Below are 23,538 nucleotides of genomic sequence, written 5' to 3'. Positions count from 1 at the left end.
GGCCTACAGTCTTCGGCCTTAGCTTACCTCTTCCGAGACCTTAAAGCCTTCGATCTACCTTCGGAACTTAGAGAGTGAATTTACCTTGTTGTCCCCTGCTAATTCGTGCGGCAACAATTTGGTATGCAAATACCAACAAATTCAAAGTCAAATTTTAGACTGAACTCTTAAGTCCGCTAGATTGATATAGGTTAAAGATAAAGTACAAAGGATTTAACAGAATTTAGACAACTTCAACGAGGGGAATAACCTAATAAAAGAGCTGCAAAATGAAAATATGAAGTGCATACCTATTCATGCATCGGATATTGATTCCAACTAGAAAATGATAGAGGTGTGGAGCTTGGATTTACTTATAGGTTACAGCAGCTAGCGGCATGAAGGCAGTAACCTTAGTAGCAACAAAGCACGGACACAAGACTAAAAAACGGAAAAACTGAATAGCACCATTCATGGCAAGAAAAATTAGAAGAGCCTATTAGTGCTGGTGCACCATTGATTGTGTTTACCTGACAATTGACAACAACTATTTTACAATGGCAAGGGTTGGAGAGGATTAAGAGGAGAAACAAGACTAGGGGTTAGAATATTAGGGGCCTGTTCGTTTGTTCTTAAGTCTGATATTTGAAAGTGCAATAATTACATTAAGAGTTATATTGGTATTGGTGAATTCTTTTCTTTAAACTCTCTGAATGTTGTTCTTAGTTATGAAAATTATCAAATATCCAATTTGACCTATATATGAGAGTTTTTGTTTCTTTTTGAGGGTATCATTAGAAAACAAAAAATTATATGATTGCACTTTAAGGTTATGTTTAATTAGAAGTCCTCCAAACCAAACATAGCCTAAGAGATAAGAGGAAATGAATAACCATTTTTTTTTAAATAAAAAGATTTATCTTAAGAAATAAGAATTAAGAGGAAACAAACTTGCCCTAGATTTCAAAACTGTAAGATAGTGATTAGGAGCAAGTAGGGGTGTGAAATCTTAATGCGGGAACGGGATCTGCTCGTCACACATGAGTAGGATGTGCGTGTGAGGCGCCTTGCGTGACGAGTAGATCCGGTCTCCTTAATGCGCGCTGCGATGTGCATGTGAGGCGCTGATGTGATCTGCTTGTTGAAAACCCGTTTCAATTTGTTCTTCCCGATGTGCGGATAAAGATGTGTTGTGACTGTGAGGTTGGTGTAAGTAGAGATCCGGACTCTGGATTGAGGTGGAAAAGTCCGCTGGTGCTGGTCGTATTCCACGCACGACTTTGACAGATATTTTGTGATTGTTCTGATTGGATTCACATGCCACGAGAATCGGCCAATCAGGACGTGATGGACTTCAATGGTGCTTGACCTAATTGCAGACAAGTAAAAGGGTCCTAAATTTGCAATACAGTCTTGCTGCTTCACTCTGTCCAGTTCGTCAAGTTCAGTGCGAGAGCAAGAGAGAGAGAGAGAGAGCGATCAGACAAAATGGGGGAATCGAAGACTGTTCATTCACCATTGATCACTTATGTTTCCATGCTTTCTCTTCTCACCTTATGTCCTCCTTTCGTTATTCTTCTGTAAGTGTCTCACTCTCATTTTCTGTACATCCAGTTTCTTTCTCTCTAACATCATTGATTGGTTTACGTCACTGGTTTCCTTTAGTGTTTTTTTTTTTTCCCAAATGACGTCGATTTGTTTGAATTTTGAGGCATATCTTTGCTTATTTCATGACCTGGATGGCTTTGCTCTCTCTCGTTCTTTACTTGTCACTTAGATCTCTGCAATTTTGATTTCTTTGTGAAGAAGAAAACAAACTGTTGATACTTGCAACTTTTATTCGTTATAGTTCAAACTTTCCTTAGTACTTACTGTATTGTTTCATCGAGTTAAAACAGTGAACATTTTTCTGCAATCGTTTTTGGTTGATTTTGAGACGAAGATACATGGAATTGCCACTTTTACTTTAAGTTCTATGTATTATTTTTACTAGGATCGAATCAGTTAGAATTTATGCGAGAAAATAGCTGAAGGGATGGATCCTAACTGAAATGTTACTCGTGTTTTGAGCTAATCTAACACTGAACTTTTAAGCTTAACGGTATTTGTTTGAAACTAAACTACGGAATTTTGTTGCTATTTTCTAAAATGCAGATGGTATACGATGGTCCATGCTGATGGGTCTGTTTCTCAGACTTGGGATTACTTTAAGCAACATGGTTTTCAGGGTTTCAAGAACACTTGGCCAAAACCGACTGCTATTGCTTGGAAGATCATTGCATGCTTTGCAGTGTTTGAAGCTGTGCTTCAGCTCTTTCTACCTGGGAAAAGAGTTGAGGGCCCCATTTCACCTGCGGGGAATCGACCTGTCTACAAGGTAGTGATTTTTTCTGATAGTAAAACAGAAATTTTAATCCAGTACAAGTGCAACCAACTAGGTGAAGAGTTTTCACCAAAACAAGAAAAATTGAATACAATTGAATCCAGTACGGTGTCTAAATCCAAAGATGTCCACAATGTCTCCTCTAAATCTACAAGGTATTAATTGCTCCCCAATTGTATATAACTGTTTATTGTTTTACCAGTCTGTGATTCTATAGCTGTAAACCAAGTGATAGTTTTTGACGTGATTCCTGATTATCTGAGAAGGTTTTCTTCTTCATTAACTTTTTAATCAGTGATTCATTACGAAGCATTTTTCTGCATGTACTTGTTTTTTTTCCTAATTGGAACTGTAATTGCATTTTCTATGGACAATTCTGATAGTATTGAATTTATAACTTCAGCTTATTGAGATTTATGTGAGTTCTAACAGAGAATTTGGTTATTAATGAGAATGCTGATCAAAATACTTCAAAAACTGGAATACATTTTCTTTTTATTTCCTTTTGTTTTTCTTTTCATGTTCCTTTCTATTTATTTTAATCAGTCTAAGGCATTGCTAAATTAAAGGTCTTTCTCGTCTCAACTTTGAGATTACACTGGTACATGAGATTTATGCTTTTCTTCTTAATGTAGGCAAATGGCTTGGCAGCATATGCAGTAACATTGATTACATACCTCGGCCTTTGGTGGTAAGTCAGCTCAGTCTTATCCCAACTATATGGGGTCAGCTACATGAATCCTGTTTTGCCATTCTGTTCTTTTTAGTGCCATATTCATTGTTAAATTATGAGTGCTTAGGTCTTTGTTTGCTACTTTACTTCAACCCATGTCCTTTTTGATCTTCTCCCTAGCCTTTCTATCCCCTTCAAGTTGGTGATAAGTGCTTCCCCATAAATTTGAGGTGTTTTACATTGTTAAGGAGTTGGGTGCCTTTCATGCATCATACTTGGGGAATCTGCACCCTGATACCGTTTTTATCTATATGTTTTCTAAATTCTCATAAGACATTTTGATACTACATCTATACTTTCTTTCAAAGTTATTTAAAAATCTATATGGATTGGGGATGAATATAAATCTGCTTTGGCAAAAGATAGATGATGATTGATCTGAATCTGATGCAGTAAGCTCTGTTTATTGCTTGTTTGTTTATCAAATTAAGAGATCAAGTAGTTAATATTATAAAGGTTTCCAAACTGGAATATTGGACATGGGACTTGACTCAAGTTTCTTGAAGATTCTACACTGTGCTTTTGTCTTCTGATAGAGCCAAGTGTATGGAAAGACAGAGAAACACCAATTGGGCAAAAAAGTAACCACAAAGAAAAATTCTCTAGGATCCTTTTGTTTTTGATTGATAGAGATGCTGCATATTAATATAAGAAAAAACATGTGTACAGGATGAATCTAAAAGGGGAGGCATGAGCAGCACAAGAATAAACCTTCCCATGCAACCTGAAAGACTTTCTTTGACAAAATGTCGGTCTGCTTCAATATGCTTAGTTCTGTCACGCTGTACCGGATTATGAGCTATATTAATAGCAGCCTAATTATCACAATACAATATTAAGGGCTTCTCATAAGTAATACCCAACTCCTCAAATAGTGATTTCAACTATAGTATTTCACCACACCATTAGCCATGAACATGTATTTAGCTTCTGCACTAGAACGAGAAACAACATTTTGCTTCTTACTCCTCCAGGAGGTCGGGTTACCTCCTACAAAAGCACAATATCCAGAGGTAGACCTTCTATCATCAATACTCCTGGCTCAGTCAGCATCTATATAAACCTCTATCTTCATGTGATTATTATTCTTGAATAGTATACCTCTACCTGGGCACCTCCTTAAATATGCTAATATCCTCTCAACTGCAAGTAAGTGAGTAGTCCTAGGAGAGTGCATATACTGACTGACAACGTTGATCGCATAACTGATGTCTGGTCGTGTGAGACAAAGATAGAGGAGTTTTCCAACTAACTGCTGGAACATAGCTTTATCTTCAAGTAGCTCTTCACCCTTTGCACTAATCTTGTAATTCTGTTCAATAGGTGTATCTGTAGGCTTAACACCTAACTTTGTAGTTTCTTCCAACAAATCTAGAACATACTTTCTTTGGGAGACTCCCAGATCTTTCACCTCAAATTCTTGATGAAGGAGTTGTTTGAGAGACTCAATCTCACCATTATCATTCCTTGTCACTACAATATCATCCACGTATACAGCAAGCAAGGTCAAGGAAGAGTCCACTCTCTTAATGAACAATGTATGGTTTAACTGGGCCTGTACATAGCTGAACCTTTCAAGGGCTTGTCTGAATCTATCAAACCAAGCTCTGGGGGACTATTTTAGTCCATACAAAGCTTTATTCAACCGGCAAACCTTCTTTCCTGTGTCTGCATCATAAAATCCAGGAGGCAACTGCATGTAGACTTCTTCCTGCAAGTCTCCATTGAGAAAAACATTTTTGACATCCATCTGGAACAAGGGCCAAGAGTAACTGGCTGCAAGGGGCAATAAAACTCTAATAGTGGTCATCTTTGCTACTGGAGCAAAAGTCTTCAAGTAGTCTATACCATAAGTCTGAGTAAATCCCTTTGCAACTAACCGAGCTTTATACCTTTCAATGGAACCATCAGCATTATGTTTCACAGTAAATACCCATCTACATCCAACCGGTTTCTTCCCTTTAGGCTGGTCAACTAGCTCCCAAGTATTATTCCTCAGAAGAGCATCCATTTCAACCTTCATTGCATCTTTCCACTCAGGAACTGACAAGGCCTCTCTGGGGATAGGAATATCAGCAATAGATGTGAGGAAGGACCAGTAAGAGGGGGACAAGTGATCATAGGACAAGAATTGGGAAATGCAGTGGGTTGTGGATGTGGTGTAACGTCGTTTGCCTTTACGGACTGTAATGGGGAGGTCAAGGTCATCCAAAGGAAGTAAGGGCTCAACAGTGGAAAGTATCTCAGTGGAACCCAGATCCGATAAAGGAACTGTAGTACCTGGATTTGAATCCGCAGAAGGAACTGGGGCTGGCCTGGATTGCTGATGACTGAAATCAACCTACCTCCACTGTCTGTGATAGATTCTCAAATCCCGGCACCTCTGACACCTCTCCCCATTACATCCCTCATCACTCAATGGAACAGGTAAAGGAACTTCTGATGAGTTAACCCCACACTCACTACTCTCCCCTTTAGGAGAAACCCTAGGATAATAGGGTGCATCCTTGAAGAAAGTAACATCCATAGAGACAAATCTTTTCTTAGAAGTGGGTTCATAGCAGCAATATCCCTTTTGAGTTTGTGCATAACCGAGAGGAATACATTTGGAGGCCTTAGGATCAAATTTGGAACGATGAGGTCCAAGAATCTGAACAAAGAAAGTACAACCAAAGGTTTTAAGGGAAATAACAAACAAGTCTTTATCAGGGTATAGGAGGGTAAATGGAGGCTTCATGTCAAGAAACCGTGAAGGAACTTGGTTAATGAGATACACTGCTGTAAGAATAGCATCTCCCTAGAAACGAATAGACACATTGGAGTTAAACATGATGTTTCTGGCCACCTCCAATGCCTATTCTTCCTCTCAGCAACCCCATTCTGCTGTGGTGTGTGAGGGCAAGTACTTTGGTGGATAATCCCATGGTCAAGCAAATAGGAGGCTAATTGGTTGGCAAAGTATTATTTCGCATTATCGGATCTGAAGATTTTGATTTTGACCCCAAATTGGGTTAAAATCATCTGATGAAAGATCCGGGTCAAAGTAGGAACCTCATCTCGAGAACGCATAGGGTAAACCCAAGAAAACCGGGTATAGTCATCAATAAACAACAAGAAATATCTGTACCCCCATAGCAGTGATGTGATAAGGACCCCAAACATCGGTATGCACAATATCAAAAGGATTATTACTTCTTTTTTTACTCAATGAATAAGATGTTCTACAATGCTTTGCAAGCTCACAACTCTCACATATCAAATTGGACATCTGAACAAACTCAAATAAATTAGGAAACAAACTCTTAAAAGACCGAAAAGATAAATGACCCAACTGATTATGCCAAAGCATAACTTGACTAACAGATTGAGAAACAAAAGACTTCATATCTTCATTATCTTCCCAATGTGAACTCTCTCCAAGCAGATAGATCCCCTTCGTCTCACGGCCAGTCCCAATCACCTTCCTTGTCTCAAAGTCCTGAAAAACACATCGGCCAGGGAAAAAGGTTACTGAACAATTCTGATGTTTTGTAATGCTACTGACTGAAAGCAAATTAGTATTAAGCTTAGGAACATGCAGAACTGAAGATAAGTGATAGGTAGTGAACAGTGATGGCAAGCTAGTCATATGGTTAGATGCACCTGAGTCTATTACCCAACAATGTTCAGTGTTACCTGGAGCTGAAGCATGATAAGCTAAGGCCCAAGTACCTGAATAAGCAAAAGCTGATGTGGGAGCTGATGGTGGCTGAGATGATTGAGCTGAATTGCCAACTTCCTTTTCCAACTGAGTCAGGGCAGCCCGGACAGCAGCTAGGGTGTCTAGGGGTGCCTTTTGTGCCCGATGAAGAGGCACAATCAGTATTAATAGCCATATTAGCATTACCCCTTTTGTTCATGAGTTTTGCTGGGACTAAATGAGGGTGCAGTTTCCAATAGGTGCCTTTAGTATGCTTGGGTTTCTTGCAATGTTCACATTACTAGATCCTGCTTATTTTCCTTCTTTATATTCCTCTCCATATCACCCCCGGACTTAGGTTTGACTGCTGCCAAGGCTGGTGGGAAGGGCTGATGCTGCAACATAACCTTTCTCCTAGTCTCTTCACTGTGCACTAAGGAGTAGGCTTGCGATAGGGTCATACTGTCTCTTGTCAGTAGTTGCTGTCTCACAATATCGTATTCAGGATTCAGACCAGCTAGGAACTCAAAAACCCTATTAGTCTCAACCTGCTTTCTATGAGTTTGTGCATCCTTCTGGCTTTCCCACTCAAGTGTTTCTAGGTGGTCAATTTCATGCCACAAAGATTTTAGTGTAGAGAAGTAAACCGAGACTGGTTTCTCCCCTTGCTTAAGGTTGTTAACCTCATATTTCAGTTCATAAGCCCTAGCAACAATAAGGGGTTGGGAGTAGGTCTCTTTCATGACATCCCAGATTTCCTTAGCTGTTTTCGCCCACAAATAGTTCCGGCTGATATGTGGATGCATAGAGTTGCACAGCCATGTCATAACCAAATAGTTCTCTTGAACCCATTTGGTATAGGTTTGGTCTTCCTTAGTTGGTTCTTTCACATCTCCCAACAAGTAGCTCAGTTTTCCCCTACCCCCAATGGCCATCATGGACGATTGAGCCCATTCTAGGTAGTTTGATCCATCAAACTTAACTGTTGTAATCTGAAAGGTATTTTCAAACATGTTACCAGAATTGCTAGTCCCAAAAACACCTTCTCCTTGACTCCTGAACTCCATTCTTGATCAAGAATTAATAAAAAAAACTTTTTTAATTACTGTAATAGGAGAAACAACACCCAAACAACTTATAACAACTGGTCTAGTTCTTCCAAAGAACACAAAAAACAGAATTCTGAATGAAACCAGTCCAAATTCTGATCTGAAACAAATAACAGTTCTGAATTTTAGGGTTTTCTCTCAAAACCCTAAAGAAAACACAAAGATTCTGAAGCCGCACCTCTCAGACTAAACCAAGATTATCTTTTCTGAATAGAATCACAAGAAAAAGCTTACTTTTTGAAAAAATCTCTGGCTGCCACCTTCTGGTTGATGCAAAACCCTAATCTTGAGGATCCAAAGCTTCTTCTGATTCTTCCTGATTACTGGAACTCTCCCAGACTTCTACAATCTGTTTAGTAGCAGCCGCACACTACCAATAACCTCCAAAGATCAGCCGATCCTCCTTCCTTGTTGAAAAACTTCCAAACCTAGGTGGTTCTCATGCAGTCGGCCTAATCAGACTAGCATAAGAGTTCCTAGGTCGGCTTTAATACCAAGTAGTCGATCTAGACTACAATCAGTCTTGAATTAAAAAGAAAAAAAGATGAAAAATTGAAGATAAGAAGAAGAGAAGAGAGGAAGAGAAGTACACGAAGAGAGTTTCAGGAAAGAGAGAATAGGTCATAATTTCTGCCGACCCTCTCTTAGTATTAATAACTATTGTCTAACTGTAAAAGGGCTGAATTGCCCTTATTGCTTACATGGAAAATAGAATAAGAAATAACTAATAATAAAGCTGAAATAACTACCAACTAACGCTGTCATATCTAACAGAAATATTGCTGCCATACAACACTGTGGGGACCACATCAGTGTTCTTCACATAAAGAAAAATTGCACCGGCCTTAATTTTATTACCCACCTCCAACCCCTGCAGTAACTTCTTCCTCTCCACATAGATTCCTTCTCTCCTTCTAGATTTGCTACCTTTTCCTCTCTGTCCTCTCTCTCTCTCTCTCACTCCCCTTCCCTATGTAATTAGACAGAACACTAAAAGAAAACAATGAATCCCTGAAGCAAGCTGAATTGTAGCACTACTAGGAATCCCTTACAATGCAGTAAACCACCAAAATGGGAAGCTTTCCAAGGATCCTTTACCATTGAGCCTGATGAATCAATTTCTCCTGAAAAGCTCCCAAACATGTTCCAGAAATCCATAGACTTCTCCCCTTTGGAAAGATTTAAGTGGACAAACTAACATTGACAGACATAGATGGGGTATAAAAAGGAAAAGAATTTGCTTAGCATGCCAATAGCATCAAGTCGCAGCACAAGGTAACTCCCTTTGAAAAGCATCGTGCTTTACCCATATTCATATCTCAGGAAATGCTTTGATTCTATGAGATGATATATTAAGGATTTGCACTATAGGTTTTGTTTTTGCTGTTAGTTCATCTGACAGGACTTGATATTAGAACAATAATTAGTATATGTGCTTGGTTATATAGAACTACAGTTGGTGTGTATTAATTATCTATTCTTTTTTCCTTTTCCTTTGCCCTTATTCTTTTCTCCCCAATTTTCATTGATGAGTTTGATATTTGTTATTGTAGTAATTGATGTTTAGGTTTGTTGGTCATCAAATCAACCCAGTGATTGCATGCCTTAGGTGTGCCTAGGTGCATAGGCAAGGTGCATTTTGGGGTATGTGCCTTGCGTAGGCCCAGGTGCAGCGCCTTTGAACAAGTGTGCACCTAGTGTGCTCTATGCCTCAATAGGGGTGGACTCGAGTTGACCTGAGCTGAATATCTAGCTATTCGAGCCTGGCTTGCCAAAAAACTATGAGGCTCAAGCTCAAGCTTGATTCGAGCTAGAGACTTGAACTTGAATTCTACTCAACTCAAAAGCTTGTAAGTTTGAGCTTGGCTCAGCTTGAGCTCGATTGTGAGCCAAACTTCCTATAAAAATAAAATGTTATACGTATAAAAAATTATTTTTTATTTTACAAATAAAAAATTAAGAATTATAAAAACTAGTTATCATTATACATATAAAAAATAAGAATATTATATATATAACATTTTTATTTTTAATTCATATATTTCTATATATATTATTTTGTATATGTATAATATTTTTATATTTATTATTTTTTTATATGTGTATATATACATACATAGCTCAACTCGAAGCTCAGTTTAGATCAATCTGAATCGAGCTTTTCACGACCTGAGCTCGAATAGCTCATGAAAAGCTCTATTCATGTCCATCCCTATGCCTCAGCTCAGGTGTGTGATTTTGTTAATTCTTGCGCATTTTTTGTCTTGAAGCACGGAAGCTGGGCCAACTGCTGAGGGCTTGGTGCAAATGTGGCTTGTAGAGTTAGGAAAGAAATATGTTTAACATCATATTATCTATTTGGAATAGTTCAATTAGGAAAGAAATAAAGAAATGGAAAGTTTGACATGCTTGGATATGTTTTATATGCTATATTTGATTTTATTGCTTGTATTTTCACTTTGAATATGTTTTATATATTATGGTTATGTATTTTTATTTGAATTGATAAGCTTTTTAAAATATTTAACTTAAATTTAAAGTTTGTATTTTTAATTTATATTATTTTTAATGTTTTCTTAATTTATTTTTCTTTTTTTGCAAAATTTACATATTTTTTGATTTATTTTTAAAATTTTGCACCTTGCTTGAAAAAGGTGAATGCTTCACCTTGCACCTTGTGTCTTGGGGGCAAAATGCCCTTTGTGCTTTTAAAGCACTGAATAAACCCTGTAACACTTTTAAAACACTGAATTAACTGTGTTACACTGGTTCTACTCATTAGGCAGTCACTCTTGCTTATATTGCCACTTTCTCCATGAACATTTTATTCTTCAATGTGTTCTCTATGTAATAACTGTGCAACACTGATTCTTTGCTCATTTAGTATTCTACTTGTATTAAAACTTAACTGCTAATATTTCAGTCATTCTGGAATGTCATCCTCATTCTGTTTTTCTATTTAACGAGGGTGTGTAGTGTTCAATTCTAATATAGGGTGCTTGGCATGGTGACTCAAGAAGAGATAAAGCAGAATTTTCTACTGAAGAAGCTTTTGCATCTAGTTTCTAATGAGCAAGAGATGGTGTCTGACACATGTAGCTTCCAGAAAATGGAGCTTCTTTATCACATATATATTTTTATTGTTTATGTTTTTACTGGTGTTTATTTCGACTGTTTATCTGAGGTTGCGTGACCTTCCAGAAATACGGTATATACTGAACAATTTTTATTAATGTAAGAAATAGTTTATGAACAATATTGCATCATCTTTGAGTTTGGGATGGCCAATTAGCGTCTACATACATCAATATCTTCACCCACACCCCAAAACACACCTTGTTTTGCAAAGTTTCTGCGAAACCATTGTCTGATCTGCATGCCCTTGTTGAAGAGATGCTGCTATTCCTTTCGAGTTTCTATATCTCTTTCATATACTTCCTATACTGAAAGGGGGCCTTGCCCTCGTTTTGAATCCATTCCACCACCACTTGAGTCTCCCTCAATCAAAAAGTTATAGTTCATCACTTTTTCTAGCCGCAATCCTTGTGGAACTGTATGGTTTTGCTCTAATTGAACTCCCTTGGCCTACTGGTCCAGAAAAAAAGTTCCATAATGTCTCTCTTGGTCTTTAGATACTCCTCTTATCCCTGATAGGCTCTGGTAACTCTACTGCATCCATCAAAGTTTAACTTGAATGAATGTACTGGAGGAGGTTCTCATTAGGAGGATGCTGTAGTCCTTGAAGTGGAAGAAGTAGCCACCTAGTGCCACCCACGGATGATGTCATCAGTTGCAGTACAGCCCTGCCATTGAACAGCCCCAATGTTTTCACCAAATGCACAGTCCAGTTACAGTACGTGTTTACATGATGACTGACCTTACTTTTAAGAATATATATATATATATATATATATATATTATGGTAAGAGAAATTTCATTAAAGAAAAGTAAAGGTACAACTAGGTGAAGAGCTGGTTGGGATATTCGCTCAAGATCACATCAAAGGCAAAGGGCTTCAGATGGCAGGCAGATGCTATTTGTGCATGGATGCTGAGGAGGATGTGCTTGATCTTTGTTTTGATTGTTGCTTTACAAGGTTCATTTGGAGTTATTTCTTCAGTTTATTCAGAGTTGATATGTGGGCATGAAGGTTTCCAAAAGAAACTTTTGCATCATGGCCTGTTTTGCAAGGGTAGGATTCAAAACTATTATGTGGAGTTGTGTTCCTTTTGCAGTTTGTTGGGAGGTCCAGAAAGAGAGGAATGGAAGAATTTTTTTATGACCAGTCCAGGTGCAAGGATTAATTCTGTTCAATTGTTAAGAAGAGGATTTTGGATTGGATTTTGATTTTATCAGAATTTGCGGGAGTTAACAAAGAAACTTTTGGGGGAGGCTTTTGGTCAGCCTTAGAATTGGAGATGGGCTGAAATGAATATGTATTTGTTTGATTTTGCTTTTTTGCTGGGTGATCTCTCATCACCTCCTGGCTGTACTTATTTTTTATCTTTTCTACAATATTAATGAACTATCTTATTTATTTATTTATTATAAAAAATACCAAGAGTAGATTAGTTTATACTCTATTTTTGATTTTGTATTCTACTAAATACCACTTAGTATTGGTTGCAGATTATAGATACTCACTATGTTTATCTTCAGGTTTGGCATATTCAATCCTGCGATTGTCTATGATCATTTGGGAGAAATATTTTCAGCACTAATATTTGGAAGCTTCATCTTTTGCATCTTTTTATACATAAAGGTGAGGATTTGTTGTTGTACTGACTACCATGCAAATGCTTCAGTTTTGGTTCAATTATTTGTCCTACTTCATTACCTTTCTAATTAATGAATTTATATTTACAAGGGTCATTTGGCACCATCGTCTACTGATTCTGGGTCTTCAGGAAACTTGATAATTGATTTCTACTGGGTATGTGTTTTGAGCTGTTGATGATTTGAACTTGCTGTGTTCTGTTGATATTCATTGCATACATTTCTACTTCTTTGCAACTTTTATCCCTTTTTCTAAGGGTGTCTTTGCTATATCATACTATTTCTGGATCAGCAACAGACATTGCTTTAGGTATTTAACCTGTAGCTCACTGGTTGATTTTTTTTTTTTTGATGAATAACAATTCCTTTTATTAATATAAACAACAAAATGTACAAAGTTCCATACATTTTAGAGTTTGGAGAGTATAGTCACTATCTTTTCAGATTAAGTTTACAATTGAACCCCAAAAAACTAATTCCTAATTGGCCCTTGTTTAGCTAATGCATCAGGCATTTAGCTGATCTTTGAACCCATTGAACTTTCATTCGAATATTTCTAATCAGCCTCCTGAGTTTCTTGTGCTCATTTCTATATGATCACAAGTTCTTTCATTGTTCAGCAGCCACCCAATTACTGCCTTTGAGTTGTGTTCAATGATTGGTTTACTCAAGCTCAGATCCTTTGCTCACTGTGCTCCATAAATTACAGCCATAAGCTTTGCCCTTATAGAACCTCCACTCCAATCAGACCGGAGAACACCACAATAACATGACCTTCTTCATCTCTAAAGATTCCTCCCATCCCTGAAGGCCTGGATTCCCAAGGTTGCTGCCATCAAAGCTAAGCTTTATGAAGCCCTCTCCGGTGGTGTCCAACTTCTATGAATCATAATCCTTTTTGATGAAGTTCCAACCACCTGCTCCCATTTCCTAACAATATCATCTGTTGAAAAAGATGGAAGATGTCCAATGACTTAATCCAATATTCCACCCTAGCTGTGATATACTCAATTAGTGCCTCCATACTTTTTTCCTACTCCTTAAAGATTCTTACATTTCTTTCTTCTCAAACTGTCCAGATAATTGCAGCTCTATTTCTCGTTGACATACGTCTTTAGCACATTGGTTGATTTGTTACATCTTCATCATGAGGTTACATATTTGAAGCTAGCTAATACCCCACCAGAGAAAAAGAAAACATATAATATGTTTTCATTTTTTTGTTTATTTTATGTTTGGTTGAGGTGCAATAGATTATTTCTTAAAAGTAGGTTGTTGGTATTTTACATGATTTAAAAGAAAGGTGTTTATGCAAAATACGTCTCTCCCTCATTCTCAAAAAAGAAATATTTTCTGTCATTTAGAGAAAAAAATAAAGTCAACGATATTGTATGGAGAAGAATATTAAGCAGTGAAGAAACATCATTTCCAAAAATGAATGTAGATGAAATGTGAATTTTATGATGGATGACTAGGAAAATTAGGAATGATTCAAATGAACATAGTGGGAACCTAGGAGAGTAGTGCCAGTGAGTGATAAAATGAAGGAAAGTAGACTAAGATGGTTTTGTCATGAGCAGGGAAGATAATCTACAGCACCAGTGAGAAGAAGTCATCTGTTGCAATTTGAAGGGTCTAGAAGAGCTTGGGGCAGACCAAAAGGGACATGGGGTGAACTGAAGATAGATAGATAGATACACACACACACACACACAAGTCATTGTATTATAGGAGGTAGAGGACCCCTCAAAACCTCAAAATAAAGATATACAAAAAGATTGGTTGAATACTGCAGTGGTCTAACTTATCAAAAAAAAATACTGCATTTGTGCAAGATGTTTTTCTAGTTTATATTGCATGCTGATAATGAGTTACTCCTGTCTGAATATAGAAGAATCTAATGGCATGTATTTCTCTTGCATCAATTGCATATTCCTTTTAAGTTTATTTGATAGTAAATAAAAGAAGTTTCCGTACTTGAAAGAAGAGAGTATAATTGCAAATAGGGTCCATTAGTTAGCATCCCAAGTCAAAATAAGTTCATGAAGATGAGAAATGACAGAATGGACTACAACTAACTGAAAACTGAACTACAAATATACATAAGAAAACACTGTCTGAAACAGCTCCAAAGTATCCCAAAATCTTGAACCAAATGCATCTCTATCAAAACCTGAAAATTCTGGAAACAACAGAACCTAATAGACAATCATATTCCTTATATCAGCACATAGTTTTTCAATGCTGCTTCCTATCTTCAAATAATGTTTTGTTTGTTTTGTTTCTCTCTCCAAATGTGCTGGCAGATAGCTAAAGGAATACAGCTCCAGAGTATTTTTGCTTTATTCTTCTTTGAAAACTTGCCTATGATGAGAAAATTTCATTTGGGTTACAAGGATGAAGCACATGATCTCTTGTATAACAGTACAACACCAATCAAAAGATAATAACATCTTACATCATTTACTTGTTCATGCAGGGAATGGAGTTGTATCCTCGAATAGGTAAAGACTTTGATATAAAGGTTTTTACCAACTGCAGATTTGGCATGATGTCCTGGGCAGTTCTTGCTGTGACATATTGCATCAAGCAGGTTAGTTGCTCTAGAGTGCAAGTATCTAATCTATTTTGTGTGGATCCTCTAAATAGTGGCATTACCATGTTGGATTAAAACATTCTGCTAGATTTTGTTGTCTTCTTGGTTACTCCTATGTGTACATTTATTCCTTTCTATTTTTTTGTACAACATAAATTAACATATACTATATATAATGGCTTGTTGTTATCTTATTGAGTGCTTTTAGGTAGTGAAACATATAAACTAAACTTTTTTTACTCTTTTCAATGGATGCATGATAGATGTTTTTTTTTGATAAATAATGCATGATAGATATTAGATACTATCCTAGTGTCTAATACCACAATTTTTTTGGTAGTAAATACCACAAATTATTACTTCAGTGACTAAATGGAAATTATCTTATGAGTTGGTAAGTAATAGGAACTGTACCGTTTAGTGAGTGTTTGACACTGATGCATATCACAAGTGTCCTGCTTCATCTGCTTGCCACCAAAAAATGTTTTTTGAAGAAGTGTTAATGCAAGGATTATGTCTTGGGATTTGTGAGGGGGGGGGGGGTCTTGAATCATCAAAATGATATTTCTTGAATTACCAAAATTTGAAAACGTTGACAGCTTTTCTGAGATGTCATACATGTTACAATGTAAATATTATAAAAATAAAGTCAAGGAACTTTAAACACCCAATCAGCATGCATCTCCACCAAATATGCTTTTTATGTGTTTTTCAATAAAATAGGGGGTGGTGTTCCTCATTCTTGATAAAATGGAATGAGGTCTGTAGTGTAAACCTGTTTTCTTAGTGATTGAATGGTAGGGTTTACCTTGACACCCAATCAGATTGTATTTTCCTTTTCTATTTTAATGGAATTTCTTCTTTACTCTTCAAAAAAAGAAAAATGGAATGCTTGTGAAACGCAAAGGTGTCAAACACCCCCTTAGTGGCCATATCAGATCAGAACTCTTGGATTAATTCATTCATCTCCTGATTGAATAATCTTAAAAATAGAAAACAATAAGAGTAATGATTGAAGAGAAGGAAGCAAGAAGAGACAAAGAAGAAGAATGAATGTAACATTCCTTGGGTTGGTCGATATGCAATTTTTGTGTATTGAGAGTTTTGAAACATCAAAACTCATGCCTCCTTTTACTTTTTCATTCCTATAGGTTGGAGTGGGTACTGTACAACAAGTATTAATGTTTGAAAAACTTTAAAAACTTTAAACTATTAATAATGTGCGTATCAGTGACTTTAAGGCTGTTTTTGGCTTGAAAGAAAAAGTAGGGAAAGGTAGGGAAATCCTACCTTTTCCTACATTTTCTTTCAAACCAAACACAGCCTAAAAGTCAATTTCGTATCATATACACACTGACATGTTGCAATATTTTGAACTTTGCTCTATATGCTTAACTCTTTAAACATGGTGAAATTACATCACTGCTCTTGTTAAGAATAATAAGAAAAATATTCATATCTTTCTAATGATCCCTAGAAATAATCCTATTGGATTTCTCAACAATTTTTTGAAGAATTGTCATATATTTTAAATTATCCACAATTCTTTTGGTTGACTACTTGACTGTTGGGATTAAGAACCACCAGTATGGGACTCATGGGATCAAGTTCTATGGTCTACCCATCACAATCATTAGTCTTCTTGCATTCTCCTTATTGTAGACCTGGTATACACCTTTTTTCCCTTTTATTTTCTTTTTCTTAGATCTCTTTGCATGACTTGCGTGGGTAGCCCTAACTTGTACTCATGTAACTTTAGTTTCTTATAGCTGGTTACTTGTACGTAATGACATGCATATTTATTCCTTTGTTTCTTTTCCACTTTCTTCAATATACAGTATGAGGAGTATGGCCGAGTAGCTGACTCTATGCTAGTAAATACTACATTGATGCTGGTATATGTAACCAAGTTTTTTTGGTGGGAAGCTGGTTACTGGAATACAATGGATATTGCACATGATCGAGGTATGCAGACTTTTATATTGTTTATGCTGAACTTATCAATACCTATTAGCATGGGTAGAATAAAAAGGTTATAGACATCTCCAAGTAACTATTTTAATGAGATAATATTATATTTAATCCAATCAATGATGGTCTTATTAAGGGAAAATGCCTTCAGTGAACTAATTATTAAAAAAAAAAAAGTCAGTGAACTGCTCACATGGCATAACTGTGTTGCTAAGAAAAAACATGAGGCCTCATAAAATTAATGTTTTTAACCTATCATTACCAAACTGGTTGGACTAGACTACTAGTCAAGCCATCCTCTAGTCAGGATTTTAGGCCCATTTCCCCCCAAACCCAGAAATTAGCTTGCCGAACAGTTTTTATAAAATATTGGCTAAGGTGCTGGTTTAGAGGTTGAAAAAGGTGCTTAGTAGCGTGATTGCTAAAAGCCAATTTGTATTTGTGCTGGGTTGTCAAATGTTGGACAATGTCTTGGTGGCTAATGAGCTGATTGACTCTAGAAAAAGGGAGGGGAAACCTGGGTTGATCTGTAAGTTGGAATTGGAAAAGGCCTATGATCATTTTATTGAAAATGCTTGGACTTGTGCTGGAAAGAATGAATTTTGTCCAAAAATGGAGAAACCAGATTAAGGTTTGTATCACTTCCACTAAATTCTCTGTTCTTGTAAATGGGCAATCATCTGGTTTCTTCAAGAGTTCTGAGGGACTTAGACAAGCCCATCCCATCTCCCCTTGCTGTTCATCTGTCTGATGGAGATCCTAACCAACTTTATCCTTTAGGTTGGGGAGGTGGGGATTTGGGAGGGGTTTGAAGTGGTTCCTGGTAGGGAAAGAGTGCAGCTCCTTCAGTTTTCTGATGACACTCAATGTTTTATTGATGCGAAGGAAGTGCAATTAGAGATGATGCTGGGTGTCCAAGCTGGTTTTAAGTTCTGGCAGGTTTCAATTGGACTATTGCAGTAAAAGTAAGCTTAATTCCAGTGGGAAATGTGGAAAAATTTGATGCTTTGGCTGAGACTCTTGCATGTCAAAAGTGGGCTTTCTACCAACTAAGTTCCTGGGCCTCCCTCTGGGGGCTAAATGTACCTCGTCTCTGATCTGGGATCCAGTTCTGGAGCAAGCATCTAGAAAAGAAGCGTCCTTCAGCTAAATACTTGTCCCTGGGTGGTAGGATCACCCTCTTAAAGAGGCCTGGGGACCAAGGAGGCCTGGGGAGGTCGAAGATTTTTGACAATGCTTTGTTGGGAAAATGGATTTGGAGATGGAAAGAGGGAGGTGGAGAGATATAATTGCTGCTAAATACGATACTGACAGAGGAGATTAGATAACTATCTCATCTTTACCCCCTTTAGGTTTGCTCATTATGGAGGGAAATTATGGACATTCTTCCGAATTTCAGCACAGGGCTTAGCCTAAGTTGGGTAATGGTGAAAGACTTGCCTTCTAGAAACCCTTGGTGTAGCAATTGTCCTCTTTCAGAGTTGTTTCCACAACTGTTTCAGATTGCTGAGAATCACTATGATCCTTGTCACCCTGGTGTTTCCTTGACAACATGAATGTCAGCCATCCGAATGGTGTATCAAAATTTCATCTAATCTAGCCCATCTAAATGGTGCACTAAGGTTTCACTTCTTTTGATAATCATGTACTAAGGTTTCATTTAATCTAACCCATCCAAATGATATACCAAATCAGTTGAAAGATCTAGGCCATCAAAGTGGTCTCATAATGTTTTTTTTATGATAATTGAAATATGAATTTATTGGCAGGAAATGAGGACTATTACAAGCACCCCAAGGAGAGGCACAAGATGCGACCTCTCCTTACAAGGAAGATTACAATTTACACACTAGAAAAGGGATTACAAAGCAGCCCAATATAGATTTTCCCTGTTAACCCCTTGTTTGGAAAGATGAGCAGCCAAAGCATTCACCAATCTACCCACCCAGTGACAGCTAATGTTCATGTTTCTTATTAACCACTTAGCTTTCTTTAAGAGGTCCTTGTAGCACCAAACCACTGAGTTCGAGTCTGCCAGCTGCCCTACAACAACTTTAGGATCTCCTTCAATTATTAGATTTCCACACCCAGCTGATTTGCAATATGGATACCTTGTAAGGCTGCTAATAGTTCAACCCTATTAGAGTCTCCTAAACCCACTGGGCTAGAGAATAAGGCTAAAATGTTACAGTCCTTATCTCTCAACACCCCTCCTATTCCAGAAGGTTCTGGGTTACCCTGACCACTTCCATCAAAATTCAACTTTAGACTTCCTTCAAGAGGAGGAACCCACTTTGCATAGACCTTATCCTTCCTGGAAGAACTAACTGCCATAGCTGAGCAACTACTCCAAAGGTCATCAAAAGAAAAGGATTGGAAGGAATCCACAGTTCTCAACCAATGTATTGTTTTTGTCAAAATGCAGTCCTTAACATTTAATATACTACTTTCTTTTTCTTGAAAGATTCTTGCATTCATTTCTTTCCAAATTGTCCAGAGGAAAGCTGCTCTCCACATACTCCCTCTTTTAGTGGGCCACACAAAAAAAGATGGAACATACAGTGGACTTACATTTTGTAGGTGAGTTTGACCTGCACCCAAACAAAGCAATCCAATTCCAAATAGCTGCAGCAAAGGTGCATGAAATTAGTAAGTGGAAACAATCCTCACCATTTGCTTTGCAAAGAACACACCAGTTAGGAGACAAACATATAAAAGGCCTTTTCTTCTGCAGACAGTCTAAGGTATTGATTTTTCCAAAAAAAAAAAACCTCTAAGTAGAATACCACAATTTTAAGGGGAGCATGCCTAGTCCAAACCTCAATCGAAAAAACCCTTTGACTAGAAGAACAAAGGGGCTTAAAGAAAGAAGCATAGGAGAAGGAACCTTTTGGATAGGGGATCCAAATCCTCCTATCTAGACATGCTAAAGTTCATTGTACCTTAAGCCTCTTCTAAAACCAAAATTCCAACTTAAAGACAAAGGGAGGACAAGAGAGAGGAGCAAGCTAGAAAACCTTCTTCTTAAACAAGGAAATGGAGTAAAGAGAAAGAGGTCCTTTAGAGTTGAATTACCCACCCAAATATCTTCCCAAAAGAATACAAAATTACCAGAGTGAATATCATACCTAATAAAATTTAGAAAAAGAGGAAGTATGCCATGAATTGCTTTCCATGGTGTAGACAAGGTAGCTTGACATGATACACCAACATTCTAACCATTTTCCATCGACCCATGAATACTAGCTACCACCTCATGCCAAAGTCTTTCTCTCTCTCTCCAATGGTCATCTCCATAGCCACTTCCCCAATAGAGTTGCGTTCTTAGGGACTAAATTGCTTATTCTCAGTCCACCTTCTTCCTTAGTTCCACATACTAATTCCTACCTTATTAAATGGTACCTTTTCTCTTCCCATGGTTCCCAAAGAAAGTTTGTCATCAATCTTTCCAGTTTCTTGACCTCCCTAGCAGGAACACAAAGAAGTAATAAATTGGTAAATTAGCTAAAGTGGTTCTTAACAAAGTTATTCTACCCCCTAGAGAGATATTATTCTTCTTCCAAGTTGCCAGTCTTTTTTCTAACTTTTTCAAGATTGAAGTCCAAAAACAGCTTTCCTTTGGGTTAACACCTAGTGGAAGACCTAGGTAGGACATGGGTTAGGAAGAAGTAGGACAGTCTAAACACTTTGCCAAAATATCAATAGCCTTATCATCCATATTAATATCCACTACACAACTCTTGTCCAGGTTTTTCTTCAAATTGGATACACTCTCAAAGTGTGTTATCAATCCTTTTGGGTTCCTCACCTTACTCAAATCTCCCCCTTCATAGAAAATAATAATGTTATCAGCAAATTGGAGATGGGTTACTAGAACCATATTCCTACCTATCCTCTAATCCTTTATTACATCTTCCCTATCAGCCTTTGTGATTAATCTACCAAATACATCAGCTACAAGGATGAACAGAAAGGGCGATAGAGAGTCACCTTGTCTTAGGCCTCTACAAACTGGAAAGAAGTCCCTGGCCACATCATAGACAAATATTGAAAAATGATAGGAACTAACACAATCCTTCACCCAGTTACACCATCTTTCTCCAAAACCACACTTTCTTAATACCTCTCTTAGGAAGTTCCAATCCACCAAGTCATAAGCCTTCTCTAAGTCCAACTTATAGACAAAACGCTGTTGGCTGGACCTCCTCATTTGCTCCACACATTCATTCTTTTGATGAATAAGGATAATTTTATTAATTCATAGAATTAGTTTGATACAATCCTCCCCTGGAGGGGCGGTGCGAGCTACGACCCCTCCTACCAAAGTACAAGGCAAAAGAAATAAAAATAGTTACACTTGAGCCCAGAATAAAGATTCCTTATTTTCCCCTTGCTTGGCTAGATAATCAACTAGTGTGTTTTCTGATCTCCCCACCCATTGTATTCTTACATATATATTATGTGTTAGCCACTTAAATTTTTGGAGTTCATGCTTGTAGGACCACACTGCATTACTTGGGTCCTTCAGCCAACCCACTACCACGTTGGAATCCCTTTTAATCACCAACCTTTCCACACCTAACACAGATGCAAACTGCACTCTTGAATGACCACTAGTAATTCTACATTGGTAGAATCTCTAACTCCCAAGGTATCGGAGTAGTACAGTGAAATCTCTCCCAGATCGTTCCTTATAACTCCTTCCATACCATAGGGACTTGGGTTGCCTTGATTGCTCCTATCGAAATTCAGCTTCAAGAAACCTTCTGTAGGAGGTGCCCAACTAGCTGCTACCCTAATCTTTGTGGAAGAACACCTTGCTACTACTGACCAATTTCTCCAAATATCATTAAAGGAGAATTGGTTAAATAAATCCATCGTCTTTAGCCAATGTATTACCCTATTCAGAATACAGTCCTTTAAGTCTTGGCAGATTTTCTCCTTTTTCTTGGAATGTTCTTGCATTCCTCAATTACCAAATTGTCTAAATTAGTGCTGCTCTAGCACATCTTCACATAATCTTTCCTCTTTTGTTAGGCTAGGCAAAGGTTGAAGGGTGAAAGAGCATGATTACATCTACTGGCATGTTCCACCAGTAGTGGAATAGGACTGCAATCAGTCCTAGGTATAATGTGTAATAAACAAAGAAAAACAGATTGAAAAAGAGAGAAGAAGAGGGAGAGAAGAAGAGAAGGAGAACACGAAGAGAAGAATTCAGAAAGAGTGTGCTGACTGGAATTGTCACCCCACTCACCTATTTATATTAATAATCAAATAAAAGGTAAAAGGGATGAATTACCCCTACTGCTTACATGGCAAAGAAATAATAACTACTAACTGAAACTAACTACCATAAAAAATAAACAAACAACAATGGGGACCACATAAATAACATAGTGGAGACCACATTAATGTTCTCTACACTCCCCCTCAAGTTAGGAATAGGTGTTTGTCATTCCCAACTTGCATAGATCTGCTTCTAACTTTGTCTTTGAAACTGCCTTGGTGAGAAGATCTGCAAGCTGCATGTTGGAGGTGATATATGGAAGACACATTTCTTGTGAAGCAACTCTTTCTCTGATAAAGTGTTGATCGACTTCAATATGCTTAATTCTGTCATGTTGTACCGGATTATGGGCTATATTAATAGTAGCCGGATTATCACAGTACAACATTAGGGGCTTTTCATAAGTAATACCCAACTCCTCAAATAGGGATTTCAACCATAGTACTTCAACCACACCATTTTCCATAGACCTATATCCAGCTTCAGCACTGGAGCGAGAAACAACATTTTGTTTCTTACTCCAAGAAACAAGATTACCTCCTACAAAAGCACAATATCCAGAAGTAGACCTCCTATCATCAACACATCCAGCCCCGTCAGCATCTGTGTAAACTTCTATTTTCATGTGACCATTATCCTTGAATAGTATACCTCTGCCTGGACACCTCTTCAAATATGCCAATATCCTCTCAACTGCAAGTAGGTGAATAGTTCTAGGAGAGTGCATATACTGACTAACAACGCTGATGGCATAACTGATGTCTGATCGTGTGAGACAAAGATAGAGAAGTTTTCCAACTGACTGTTGGAACATAGCTTTATCTTCAAGGGGCTCTCCACCTTCTGCACTGATCTTGTGATTTTGTTCAATAGGTGTGTTAGCAGGTTTAACACCCAACTTCCCTATTTCTTCCAACAAATCAAGCGCATACTTTCTTTGGGAAACAAAAATCCCATGTTTAGACTGAGCTACCTCAATTTTCAAGAAACATCGTAGCTCCCCTAGGTATTTGACTTCAAACTCT

General features: G+C 37.5%; 1 protein-coding gene across 2 annotated transcripts in view; it reads left to right on the top strand.

Annotated features, from left to right (window-relative positions):
- Nucleotides 1-974: 974 nt before the first annotated feature.
- DWF5 (Ergosterol biosynthesis ERG4/ERG24 family) overlaps nucleotides 975-23,538 on the top strand; it is a 38,536-nt gene continuing 15,972 nt past the window's right edge. The window contains exons 1-7 of one of the 2 annotated variants that reach the window (XM_010278938.3): nucleotides 975-1,559; nucleotides 2,134-2,356; nucleotides 2,998-3,053; nucleotides 12,543-12,645; nucleotides 12,751-12,816; nucleotides 15,139-15,252; nucleotides 17,094-17,220. In XM_010278938.3, the coding sequence (XP_010277240.1) occupies nucleotides 1,468-1,559; nucleotides 2,134-2,356; nucleotides 2,998-3,053; nucleotides 12,543-12,645; nucleotides 12,751-12,816; nucleotides 15,139-15,252; nucleotides 17,094-17,220 (781 nt within the window). In that variant the 5' untranslated portion in view covers nucleotides 975-1,467. The remainder of the gene's footprint in view (nucleotides 1,560-2,133; nucleotides 2,357-2,997; nucleotides 3,054-12,542; nucleotides 12,646-12,750; nucleotides 12,817-15,138; nucleotides 15,253-17,093; nucleotides 17,221-23,538) is intronic. The other variant, XM_088893279.1, reaches the window with a different exon arrangement.

This window comes from Nelumbo nucifera, chromosome 8 (assembly GCF_055504915.1).
Source record: "Nelumbo nucifera cultivar China Antique chromosome 8, China Antique-T2T, whole genome shotgun sequence".
Taxonomy (NCBI): domain Eukaryota; kingdom Viridiplantae; phylum Streptophyta; class Magnoliopsida; order Proteales; family Nelumbonaceae; genus Nelumbo; species Nelumbo nucifera.
Note: the sequence above shows the minus strand (reverse complement) of the source record. Positions and strands in the feature narration are given on the sequence as shown.